Genomic DNA, 13,411 nt, shown 5'->3' on the forward strand with positions numbered 1-13,411 from the left:
TATTTTATTTTATTTATTTATTTATTTATTTATTTATTTTTGGTTTTTTGGATTTGGTTTTTTCGAGACAGTGTTTCTCTGTATAGCCCTGGCTGTCCTGGAACTCACTCTGTACACCAGGCTGGCCTTGAACTCAGAAATGCGCCTGCCTCTGCCTCCCAAGTGCGCGGATTACAGGCGTGCGCCACCACTGCTCAGCTCTGCTGTAGTTTCAAGTTTGTTATCTTGAAATGTTTTACTTTTTTGTTTTTAAAAAAGCAAATCATTGAGATGCACTGAGTCTCTGTCAGGGTTTGTCAAGAGACTTCTGATTCTACAGCAAACAGTCCTTTTGTTTGAGCAATTTTCATAGTCTTAAGTTTTTCCTACCACCAGCTTGGTGGAGTGTTGTGCTCTGTAGTCCTAGTTACTAAAGGATGCCAATTGGTAAAGTGTAGAGTTTGAGACCCCTGTTTTGAAAGAGGGGAGGGGGAGATAAAGAGGAAGGGAAGAAGGGGAAAGGGAAGGGAAGAGAGGGAAGGGAAAAGGAAAGGAAAGGAAAGAAAGGAAAAGCAAATTTGGGGTAAGGATACCTGCAGAGGGTGCGGCATCCTCTTATGGGAACATGCTAGCCAGTACTTCTCTTTGAGTTTTTTTGTTTGTTTGGTTGGCTTTTTTTGATTTTGGTTTTTGGTTTTTCGAGACTGCCTCTGCCTCCCAAGTGCTGGGAATTAAAGGTGTGCACCACCACTGCCCGGCTCTCTTTGCGTTAAGGAAGGTTTGTTTTGCTTTTCTATATAAGTTAAAAAGTGTGATCTATATTTTGCTAGTCTCTGACCTGAAACAGTCAGTGTTACTGGGTACGGACTGTGGCTGTGGAGCTGTATTGGAGCTGAAGTCCCAGCCTGTCTCGGCCCTCTCTTGGAGCTGAAGAGACTGAAGCAGTGTTATCATGGAGCAGCTGCCACCGTGTTCTGTGCACCTCAGAGCCTGGGGCAAGATCTGAAGATGCTTTCAAAAGATTTGCTAAGATAAACGTATATAGTAATAAAATGTATTTTATGTAATACAATTTTATTTACCTTTTACTCTAGTAACATTTGTACTGGTGTGATCAAAACAATAGGTGGAAGATGAACTTTTTGTTCTTAACTTGAGCCATATTAGTGGCATCAAGGACTTTGATTAACCTTTATATTCTTCATTACCATTCCTTTGAAATTAAACACAACAGCCGATTTTATGGGAGAATATTCTGGATGAATAAGGAAAAGCTGCATAACAATGTGACCCTGAGTACATACTACCTTAATCCAATGCTCTGGTTTGGAATGGGATGTGTTTGTGAGGAGAGGTGGTCCACATTCACTTCACCCATTGAGCCAGTGCTTCCCTAGAAGTATTTCAGGATGCTGCATAGTATTGAGCTGGTTAAAGATACATCCAAAGGCTACAGATCAGTGGATTTTAATGTCATTGGTACAGATTTGGGAACATCCACTTGTGAGTTTTAGAGCTGTGTTAAAGAACATTCTTGTTTGTCTGTAAAAGCTGTAGTAAAATCCCTTTGCTCTATAAAATCCATCCATGAGATTCAGATTTTCTTCACATTATCTCATGAAACATACTGCAAATTCATTGTAGAAGTATATATTAGAATCTAGATCTGTTTAATTGAAACAAGTCATTAAAGCCAAGGATAGTGGGGTGGATTTAGTACTTGGTAAGCTGAGACAGAGGTCATTATGAGTTTGAGACCACCCTGGGATATATAGTGAGTTGCAAGCTAGCCTGTGATAAGTAAGAACCTTTGAGGCAGGCAGAGCTCTGTGACTTCAAGGCAAACTTGGTGTATGTAAGTTCCAGGCTAGCCAAGGATACACAGGGAAACCCTGTCTTGAACAAAACAAAACAAAACAAAAAAAAAAAAAACAAAAGAAGAAAGAAGGAAACCAAAACCAAGCAACAACAAAAATCATAGTCATTAAAAGAAGCCGTTAATCTGCTATGGTAATAGTGGTGTGTGCCTTTAATCTCAGCAGAAGCAGGCCAACCTGGTATGTGTAGTAAGTTCCAGGCCAGCCAGGGATACATAATGAGACATTGTCTCAAAACAACAACAAAAACTCACAACCAACTGAAAACACATATACAAAAAAACCGCAAAGTGTCAGAATTTTCACTAAATAGTTTTGCTTTGAAAAATGTAACTTTTTCATAAAATTATAGCATTGCAATAGATTTACCATTGCTGAGGTGATTATTCCATTTTAATTTCTAGTGTGGTATTGATTAGTAGATAAAAATCTTCTGGAGCTGTCTTATATGTGTTTGCAAAAACCAGATATGCACATCTCTAATTTTGTGCCCATCATCTCTATTTGCAGCCTGAAACAAGTCATGATCCATTGTTTATGTCACAGAAGTGAACAGAAGCAGTAGGTCAGGGTTCCACTTCCTAGGGTCTGGTTATTAAATATTTACCATCATTCTACTAGGTAGAAATCAGTCGATTCAGATACTGAAACCTCTTTAGGGCTGGTGAGATGGCTCAGATGCTGAAAACACTTACTGCTGAAACTTGACCTGAGTTTGATCCTGTGAAACTACATGGTAGGAGAGACCAACTCCAATAAGTTGTCATTTCACCCTTTCAACCTTACACAACACAGTAGTATGAATACACAAAGTGGCATATATACATACACAAACTTAATCTACATGTAATAAAAAATTTGAAAACAACAACAAAAACCTCTGAAGTAGTTAGCAATTTTAAGTATAAAGAGGTGAGAGAAAGAGTTTGAGGTTACTTGAGAGGAGGAGGGAACCTTCTGCCAGTTAACACAGTGCTGGATGTCCTTCCATCATTTGTACAGTATTGGCTTCTGTGCTGAGATTTGTGGAACAAATTCTTTTTTTTTTTTGTACCTTTAGCTGTTCAGCTGTTTCTCACACACACACACACACACACACACACACACACACACACACTCACATATGAGGTACTTTTAATATAGATAAGATGTACTTTTCTTCTACAATCCAAGTAGATGATAACACTGGGATAGGTAGGCGAAATTGCTTGGTACTTTAGTTATCTGCATTGGTTGCCCCAGGCTTCATTTGTCATTTCCTAATCTAGGCTTAGATCAAGGTCTGGCTTCAGCTCTGGCTCCCACAGAAAACCTTCACTTTTTGTTCAGGGCTATACTGATCTTTCTTCTGCACGCCTGTGACATTCATGCCTAGTAAAGTAGAGCAGTTAGCTCTTGTTTGATGTGTTGTCTTTTAGGCATCAGTTTTACTAATTCTACTTTATATCTCAGTCCATGAAGTACAGTGGATGCTACAAACAGGTTTCTTTTTTTATGTATTAAAGTATTTACTTTCTAGAAAATGACATTGTAAGTAAATCTTAACTATTTGTTGTAAATCTATTTTCCCCCTCCCCTGTTTTTTTTTTTTTTTTTTTTTTTTTTTTTTTTTAATCTTGGCCACAAATTCATGCTCCTCCTGCTTCAGCTCTGAGTGCTGAGATTTTAAACATCTGCCACTCTGCTCACTGTGCACAGCTATATTCAAATAGTTTTAGAAGTAAAACATGATAAAGTAGCCTGGGACTAACTGGTGTTTCTTAAAAGATAGAGGCTGGCATGAAAATTAACTCAAGATAGAAACTCCCACTGTATTTCATTTTCAAGGTCTCTGAGTAGTTTGAATAAATCAAAATGCATAGTGAACTGAGTAAAATTAAGAAAAGTTTCTAAAATTATAGTGGTCAGAAGGACAGACTGATTACTAGAGACTTTGAGTCCAATCCAAAGGGTGTTTGCGAATGCACTGAGTAGGGTGATCTAGAGAGATGCCTATGCCATTCATCTCTCAGTTCAAGACTAGTGGGGCTCTGCACCTCTCAACTCATGTTGGGAAGAGGGCTGACACACCAGCCCTGAGGCTGGTGGCTTTTTTGGAACAGACATGAAAGGCTTGAAAGGTCCTGCAATTTCTTTTTTCTGTGGTGTATTTGTGTGTGTGTGTGTGTGTGTGTGTGTGTGTGTGTGTGTGTGTGAGAGAGAGAGAGAGAGAGAGAGAGAGAGAGAGAGAGAGAGTAGAAACAGTATGCACATGTGGCTATAGAATATAAAAATGACTTTTTCTTAAACTAATATTGAGATGGTATATCAGCTTACATCTAAAATAGTGAAAGACTTGCTATATGCAAAACTTTTCATTTATCAAAAAGTAATCCACCACATTTGAATTTTCTTCAGTTTCTCTTAATCAGTTAAAGAGGAGTAGTTAGTGTTTCGGCCTAGAAAGGGTGACCCTGTTAGTAGCCCGGAGGTTGCATCGAGGTAGTTTAACTGCTTTAGAACTTTGTGCTCGGAACATTCTTAGCCGCCAAAGCATGGGCAGCAAAAGTGAGGCACATGGGTTCTTTAGTATCTGTCACATCAGAGAATGACAGTTCCAGCACAGTGACTGCCTCCTAATGGTAAGTACCTCACTGTCCTTCATTTCTTAGATTCAGAAAAAGAAAAGAGCAGTAGGCTGGTTATGATAGCAAGCGGTACTCTTAAAAATAAACAAAAGCAAAACAAGTCCAGCTTTAATCCTCAATGATGGTCATTTTTTCAGGTTTCTGTAGCTGGATCAGGCACTGGAAGAGGCTCCCCAGCTGTGACTCTAGTACAGTTACCTTCAGGCCAAACTGTACAGGTCCAGGGAGTAATTCAGACACCACATCCATCGGTTATTCAGTCACCACAAATACAAACTGTTCAGGTTAGCGTCCTTCCTTGACGATTTGTCTTTGACTTTCTTGAACTTTAAATTTTTCTGTTGTTTAATTCATTTATCATCATTTTCTTTATTTTCGTTTACTCTTTTAGAGATAAGGGTTCACTATGTAGCCAGCGATGGCTTTGGACACCTTATCCTCCTCCTCAGTCTCTCTGCTCATGGGACTCCAGGCATGTGCCTCTCCATTTGGCTGTTTATAGTTTTATATTAAAGGTGTCTTCTTGGATACTTGTAGAATTTCTTTTTATGTATGGTACATTGTGTTGGGCTGTGTATTTAGACTGACTTATGGGTTGGATTTTTGTTATTGCTCTTAATTTTGTACAATGAGTAGTTGTACAAAATACTGTAAATAAGCAGTTCTACATTTTAGCTTCTTTTTTTTTCAGATTATATTTAGTAAAGCTCTCTAGTGGTATTTTGAGTGTTCTTGGAAGACATTGTAATAAACATAGTATTATGAAGAGTATAGTCCTGGCTGGCTTTGGATTCACTGTGTAACCCAAGTTGGCATCAAACGTCCTGCTTCAGCTTCTTGAGTATGTCATTGCACTTGGTCAGACATTGATTTTAGATTAGTGAATGCAACCCTTAGAAATTCAGGATATTTGATGCTGGGACTTAAACTGCAGATCTTTGTGCATACTAAGTACATGCTCTAATAACTCACGTACCCCAGCCCAAAAGTACGGATCCTTGTCACTTGGGCACTTTATTTCCATGTCATATATTCCTCAGGTTGGACCTGGGCTTTTGTAGATGTGGTTGTGGTACAGATACATATTTTATGACTTCTCATCATTGTTATTATCAAGATGGTCACATTCTAAACTCTTGAGGTAGTTTTTTTCATTAATAGATATTATTTATTATGCATGTACTTTATAGCATACTTTTCATATTTACTAAAATGATATCTGTTTCTTTTTTAAGTCAATTTGTTATTATTCTTTAAGTGTAGAAATTATTTGAATTTAAGTGGTGACAAGCAAGGCTCCAATCTATGAGGAAAATGGGTGTGCATATACTTAATCTTGCCTTCGCCTGCATGCTTGAGTGTAGTTTCTCACAGAATGCTGTGAGGGCCGCAGCACAGCACTGACATGATAAATTTCCATACTTTCTGAGCTTGCTTCTTTTTCCAGCATAGGTATCTTGTCTTTGTCCAAGGGTGTAGAAATAATTCCTATCATTGTCTTTAGTTTTGTTTGATGACCTTTGATTCCAAGAATTTGTAATTTCTGATTCTAATTATAAAGTAAGAAAGTTTCTCTTTGATCTTCCTTGGATTATGGATTTTATTGGCAGTAAAAACCTTACCTGGCTGGTATTGGAAGGTAACATTGTCTTATAATAAGAATACTTTATTATTGCTGTTGTTAAGTGAATGATTTGATTGTCTTTGTAGAGATAAATGCTTTATCTTAGAACTCCTGTGGTTTAAATGGCAAATCTTCTGCATGAAATTAAATTTTTAAAATGTTTTTATTAGCATATATTAATTATATGCAATAGTGTTTTCATTATTATGGCATCCCATACCGAACTAGAATTTGCTCTGTAGACCAGGCTGGCCTCAAGCTCACAGACATCCACTTGCTTCTGTCTTCCAAGTTCTGGGATTAAAGACATGAGTCACCACTACTCATGTCTCAGCTTTTCTAAGCTGGATAAAATAATGGGCCATGCTGCACATGAGGGAATTGCTGTGGTTTTGGGCAGCTGTGTGAAATATATTGCCAGTGTAAGATACTTGGTGTATGACCGTGTAAGGCAGTAACACTTTTTTTCCTAGTAGATTCTGTTCAGTGTGTGAGTGTTTGTGTAGAGTATCCACGACCAGAAGTGTTATATTTATAGATGCATATATGTATGTGTAGGTGCGTGTATGTGTATACACACACATACCTGTCTACATGTATTGAAGACTATATAATTCCTTCTATTATAATCAAAAATGAATTTTTAGTATGTATTTTAATTGGTAAACAATTTTTATCAATTTATTCTGACAACATTTTGTTGTAAAGTTTGTATACATTGTGGCATGACTAAATTGGCCAATTAAAATATGTATTATATCAGTTTTTCATGCTAGAAACACTTTAAATATGCTAATTCTATACAAACATTTGTAAATTTCAAGAGGAAAATATACTGATATTCTTCTTTTTTCTCCTTCTCCTCCTTGGCATTTTTCTAGAGAAGATTTTTGAAGTCAAGCTGACTTCAAGCTTACAATATATTTAAGCCTGTCCTTGAATTTTGTATGCTTCTGTTTCTGTCTTCAAATGCTGGGATTAGAGGAATTTACCACTATGCCAGTTTTTATGTGATGTTGGGGATCAAATATATGGCGGTGTGCGTGAAGAAAGCACTCTGTCAACCCAGTTGCCTCCTCAGCCCCGTGCTATTCTTAACTGGATTCACCATGTGGCATAACAGGAGCTACATGTTGTTTTCATTCTTGATTCTTTGTTTTTTCCCCACGTCAAAGTCTCATGTAACGTGAAGTTTTGTAAACCTACCTCCCATCAGCCTTAGACATAAATGTCTAAATGACAGAAGACATGTTTAGAGGTTTGTCATTTTAGTTTTCTCATTTTCTTTAATTGTCATATCATTGTATTGTTGCCTGATTCGAAAACTCTCATACTTTTATTTTTTTATATCTATCTATCTATCTATCTATCCATCCATCCATCCATCCATCCATCCATCCATCCATCCACCTACCTACCCACCCTTCCCTCCCTCCCTCCCTCCCTCCCTCCCTCCTTCCCTCCCACCAGTCTCTTTTTATGTGGATGTGTCTTTGGGTGCATTCCATAGTGTCTACTTGTAGGTTAGAGGACAACTAGTAGGAATTAATTCTCTGTCTGATATGTGGGTCTTGGGACTGAACTCAGGTTGTCAGGCAAGTGCTTTTATTCAATGAGCCATCTTAAATATAAACTTGTTTTGACTTCAGAATCTTTAAACTCTAATATACGCCTTATAATATAAATCCTTCTCTTAACAAGCCTGATTTTACTGACCACTTTACATAAGTATTTATTCTTCTTTGGGCCTACGTAATGTCCTAACTTTTACACTAGCTTAGGCCAATGATGATGTAGAGAGAGCACTAAATTGGGTGGTTTTTCTGCATCTGTTATGGTCTTACTGATATCTGTACTTACAAGGACACATTCAGGTTTGGGGTTTTGGGTCTTAAGAGTTTTATGCTTTTCCCTTTCCTGTGAAGCCTTACTTGGTATTCCAAGTACTTTTCTATATAATTTATGTAGAATTTATTATCAATTCCATTTCTTGTTTCCCTCTCCACACAAGCACTGAGTTCTATCCACAGACTCTTAATCACCATTTTTGAGTGAAGATAAAGATCATATGTTTTATGATGCATTTCAGAAAGTCTTGTATTATAGGTAGCAACAATTGCAGAGACAGATGATTCTGCAGACTCAGAAGTAATCGATTCGCATAAACGTAGAGAAATTCTTTCACGAAGACCCTCATATAGGTGAGTTAACTAACTTTCCATCTGGAATATTTCCACCCAAAAAGACACAATAATTGTAGTGCAAAGCAATTATTCTTTATAGCTTTCCTGTTGTCTCTTTCTATATCCTAATTGCTTATATTGTTATATTTTAGAAAAATACTGAATGAACTTTCCTCTGATGTGCCTGGTATTCCCAAGATTGAAGAAGAAAAGTCAGAGGAAGAAGGGACACCACCTAATATTGCTACCATGGCAGTACCAACTAGCATATATCAGACTAGCACGGGGCAATACAGTATGTATGCTACGCTACCATAGACACAGTGCTAGCTTTAAGTCTTCCCTAGTACAGTGAAGCAGCGTGGGCTTGGGCATCTGAATGTTTTATTAACAACTGTGCATCGTTAACAGCTGTGTGTCACAGAATAAACAGTACATGTTAAAGCAGTAAGATATTTGTACTGATAGCTGAAAAGTCTTTATTGCTGAATATGAATGATAAGTGGTTAAAAATTAAAGGCAGGGTTCCTATTTACATGTTTATATTCATCTTAAGTAATAATTTTAAAAGTTCTTGTTTTTGTTGTCTTTATGATATAAATGTCTGTATTTCACTGTTTCTGGCTTTTGTTGCCAACAATTTATTACACTTAATCATCTGAGTTAACTATGTTTTCTAGGTTGTGTTTTCAATGTACTTTTGTTTTCATTGCTTTGTTAACTGGTGCTGCAGTTTTTCTAAAAGAACAAAAATCATTTAACTTTCAAACTGTAGCAAGCAATTGGATAGATCATTTTCCTTGAACTTTACACACTGGAAACTCTAATAAACAGATACGTTGGCATTTAGTCTTGTGCATTTTAATGTATTTTTACTTCTGTGCTTTTTGTTCTTACTAAAGCACTAATGATTTTCCCAAGTCAAGCATATTGATAAACAAGAATGAGACCTAGAAAGCAAAGTAAAAGGAAAGGAAGAAAGCCAGGGGGAAACAATTGCTTGGGTCCTTGGGGATGTGTGTAATGTTATTTACTGTGCCCAAATAAAATTCAAACACTATATTTTCATTTTTTCTTTTATAACGTAGTGATACCTGCAAATCTTGAAGACTTGGCTATTAAAACATGCTATCTCCTTTTCTGTATGGAAGATCTTATGTAGTTATTAGGATTTGTTGTCATTGTTTGTTTCTTAGAATTTTTCCTGTGGTGATAGATATTTGCAATAGCAAATTAAATCCTGCTTGCAGTTTTTTGGTGGCTGTCATCATGACCTGTCAGAGATGGGTATAACTTGTCAACACGCTGCCAGATGCTGAATGCACATGTTCAAAATGAGCATGAAGAAAATTCCCTCAACCTTTTGTGTCTGTCTTGGTTTCTTCGGTCCATTGGGACTATGTGGTGTATGTTTTAGGACTGTAAACCAGGGTTTGGCAGATTTTGTGCTTCTGTAGTACAGTTCTAGGTTCTTGGAGGGCAGGGAGCTCCCCTGGCCTCCATCTCTAGACAGGCTGGACAGGCCTGGGAGGCTAGAGCCTCCAGACTGATCCTTAGTCTTGAGCAACGTTGTTGCCTATTTACCCAGTGGGCTGTTCATGCTATTGTTTTCTGTTTGTGCTTTGACAGGGTAAAAGTTGGAAAATACTGCTGAAAGAATGTTAACACTTAAGGTTTTGGAGATGAGCTAAAAGGATGCAAATGTGGCATTTTTCTGGCATAGCATGATGATACATAGGAGTTTTCATGGGAGCAGTGATGTACTAACAGAGAACAAGGAAGTTGATGCTGTAGGTTAATTTCCTAGATCATTACCACAAAACGTGACATAGTGAAATGAAAGCTAAAGGAATGTTGAAGCTGGAGGGGATATGGTGAAGGGCTCTGGTGGTGTCTGTGTCTGCTCTCTCAGTGATCAGGTCAAGCAGCACCTCAGGCTTTAGTTTTTGAAGTGGTAATAATTTCAGAGGCCAAACTGCGGGTTATATGTGAAGACAAAAGAAAAGCGTAGGTCATAGTGTGGAGAAACAGATGTGCAGACATTGAGAGGTGACAGCTGAGTCTCCATTAGTTGAGATGGTCCTCTCTGTGCTCGTTAGGCCTCTCCTCTCAGTGAGCTTCTGTGCCTTGGCTTCTGTGCCATGGTTCTGGCGCCCTCAGCCCGAGTCTACACTTGGCATTCTAGCTCACTGTAAGTAGGCTGCAAGGTTGGGAAGTGAGTCAGAAGTTCCAGGGGTAAAGGACGCAACTGTGTTTACAAGTTTAACGTGTATTTGTTTGCCCACAAGAATAATTTCTATACTTCATTAGGGAATATTTACATTTATATTATACCTTTATACATATAAGATCCATTTTAATTAATCTTACTTTTTGCTATTAAAAAATTAGCAGGTTTTGATGCTTTTATGTTATATGTAAGTATTTAAGAATATAAAAAGCTGCTAGCATTCTTTGGGTTTTAGAATAGTTGGATCAGAAGTTCTGTATATTTTTCTATGCATTGTTTTGCACCCTCATAATCTTAATTGTGACAAGAGTATCAAACTTGATGAGATAAAATATCTCCTACATATAGTTACATTAATTTTTTTCTTCCTGTGTATTTATATGTGTGCACATAAGTGTATGTGGATACACTTGCTTACACATGCATATATAAAGGCTAGAGGCTGGCATAGATGTCTTCAGTGGCTTTTGCACCTTGTGTTTTGAGATGAGGTCTCACCTGGAGCTCACCATTTTGGCAAGACCTTTGGCCAGTGAGCCCTGGCATTCACTCATCTCCACTAACTGCTGAGGTTACAGATCTAGAACGCCAAGCCCGGCTCTGACATGGGTGGTGGGGAGTAAACTCGGTGCTCATGTTTGACAGCTGAGCCATCACCCTTGCTCAAAGTCCTGTATTTAATAGTTGAAAGATATTTGTTGAAATGGATTTTATCATTTTGATTTCCTATTTTTATTTTTTGGTAGTTCCAGGGCTCTACTTTGACTCTTGTACATGTTAGGCAAGTGCTCTATGACTGAGCTACACACATCCTTATCTTCTAACTACTGTTTATCACAGAAGTTAAATATTTTTACTGAGTAAAGGAAAATAGGCAGATTTAAAAATAGAACTTAAAAATGTAAGCATTAAACTGGCAAGGATTTATTGTTATAGTACTAAATAATAGCTACACCTGCTGAGACTCTGCTGGAAATACAGAAACTTGCATTAGGTTTGTTGCTAGGGTATGGCTCCCTGTGAAAGCATTTACCTGGTGTGTAGGCCTTGGCGTCAATCTCAAGCATGACAGCCAATTGGTTTGGTGAAGGAAAATCTGTTGTATCTCAGGGGAATATCTTGAGATAAGCTACCATGTGATGGCATTATAGAGATAGTATTAGCAAAGAATGTTACTTGCTGCATAAAACATTGAAAATATACAGTGAATTCATAAATGCAAAAGTGAAAAGAAAATGTCTTAATTTTTTAAATGAAGTTAAAAATATTTTTATGTGTTTGGGTAATTTTTGTGTGAATGTATGTCTGTTCATTATGTGTGCTCCTGGTGCCTGAGGAGGCCAAAAGAGATCCTCTGGAACTGGAGTTACAGACAGTTGTGTGCTGTCATGTGGATGCTGTGAATAAACCTGGGTCCTCTGAGAGAGCATCCATGCGCGCTTAATCACAGAGCCATCCATCTCTCTAGCCCCAAATGATTGAAAATTTTAATTCAATAAACTTTGTTCTCTTAGCAAAGGTGTTTTAAACCCACATTCTGCTATACCCAACCTCTTCCTTTACCAGTGAAAGGCTGATGGCAAGACTTCACATTATTCTTTATAGATGTCCCATGAGTTTTCTCTGCTCCTATTGTATTTTCCTAAGAACCTTACTGGAATGAGTCTCTATGACTCACTTTTTTATTCTTGTAAGTGGGTCAAACTAAAATATACCTTCATAAAATGACACAATGTATGGACATTGTGAACTGCTTAAGGAATTAAAATATTTTATTAGTTATGGAATGTGATTTATTGACATGTTCATACATGTACATATCTATCATAAGAATTCATAATCCTTAGGATGCTAATATGAACAAACACTTTTCTCATAAAGGCAGTTGGTTTACACATTCTTGTTTGTTTGTTTTTGTTTGTTTTCTGTTTTTTTGTTTTTCGAGACAGGGTTTCTCTGTGTAGTCCTGGCTGTCCTAGAACTCACTCTATAGACCAGCCTGGCCTTGAACTCAGAAATCTGCCTGCCTCTGCCTCCCAAATGCTGGGATTAAAGTTGTGCACCACCTGCCCGGTTTGGTTTACACATTCTAAAGAAATTGAGTTTATATATTCTTAGCAGCGACATTACTTACATCCCTCAAGTACCTCAAAGTTATTTATGTAGTTTGTGATATGTTAAGTGTGGCTCTTTGCTGTGTGTGTTGCTGTTCTAATGGCTACTGTGATTTAATCCTTTCTGTACCTCTGGCTTTCAAGACAGAGGTATTAGTCTCTCTCCCCATTTCCTCCCCTTCTACCCTTCCCCAACACACGCACGCGCGCGTGCACACACACACACACACACACACACACAGCTCCAGTGCTGGGCAACAAACCAAGGCCTTGTGCTTCGTGCATTCTACTCTGTCACTGGCCCACTCCTGCTGTCTTGTTAAATATTAGTGTAGTAGTTGGGTGTGGTGGCATACATCCTTTATCCCAGTATTTGGGATGCAGAGACAGGTGTATCTCTGTGAATTTGAGGCCACACTAGTCTACATAGTGAGTTCCAGGGTTCTAGGGGTAGCCAGGACTCTGCTGTAGTGAGACCCTGTCTCAAAAGACCAAAAAAAAAAAAAAAAAAAAATGTAGTGGAGTGAGGCGTAGTGGCACAGCAAGCCTTCAATCCCAACATTCAGGAGACAGATGCAGGTGAGTCTCTGTGTTCGAGGCCAGCCTGGCCGACATAGTGAATTCCAGGACAGCCAGGGCTACACAAAGAAACCCTGTATCAAACAAACAAACAAGCAAAAACAAATCAACAAACAAAACCTCCACAACAACAAAATTAATGTGAGATTTCAGTTTTGAATCTTCTAGTTATAGTTTTGAATTACATCTGCTTAAATA

At 37.9% G+C, this 13,411-nt stretch overlaps 1 protein-coding gene across 17 annotated transcripts in view; it reads left to right on the plus strand.

Moving 5' to 3' along the window:
- Crem (cAMP responsive element modulator) overlaps positions 1-13,411 on the plus strand; it is a 75,919-nt gene that overhangs the window by 37,765 nt on the left and 24,743 nt on the right. For 7 of the 17 annotated variants that reach the window (XM_052156547.1, XM_052156554.1, XM_052156546.1 and 4 more), the window contains 3 exons: positions 4,621-4,767; positions 8,214-8,308; positions 8,443-8,585. The exons of 3 other annotated variants lie outside the window; for them this stretch is intronic. In XM_052156547.1, the coding sequence (XP_052012507.1) occupies positions 4,621-4,767; positions 8,214-8,308; positions 8,443-8,585 (385 nt within the window). Of the gene's footprint in view, positions 1-4,620; positions 4,768-8,213; positions 8,309-8,442; positions 9,140-13,411 lie in introns of those variants that run through there. 7 more of the 17 variants (XM_052156551.1, XM_052156556.1, XM_052156559.1 and 4 more) reach the window with 2 other exon arrangements.

The sequence above is a fragment of the Apodemus sylvaticus genome, chromosome 14 (assembly GCF_947179515.1).
Source record: "Apodemus sylvaticus chromosome 14, mApoSyl1.1, whole genome shotgun sequence".
In the NCBI taxonomy this organism is placed as follows: domain Eukaryota; kingdom Metazoa; phylum Chordata; class Mammalia; order Rodentia; family Muridae; genus Apodemus; species Apodemus sylvaticus.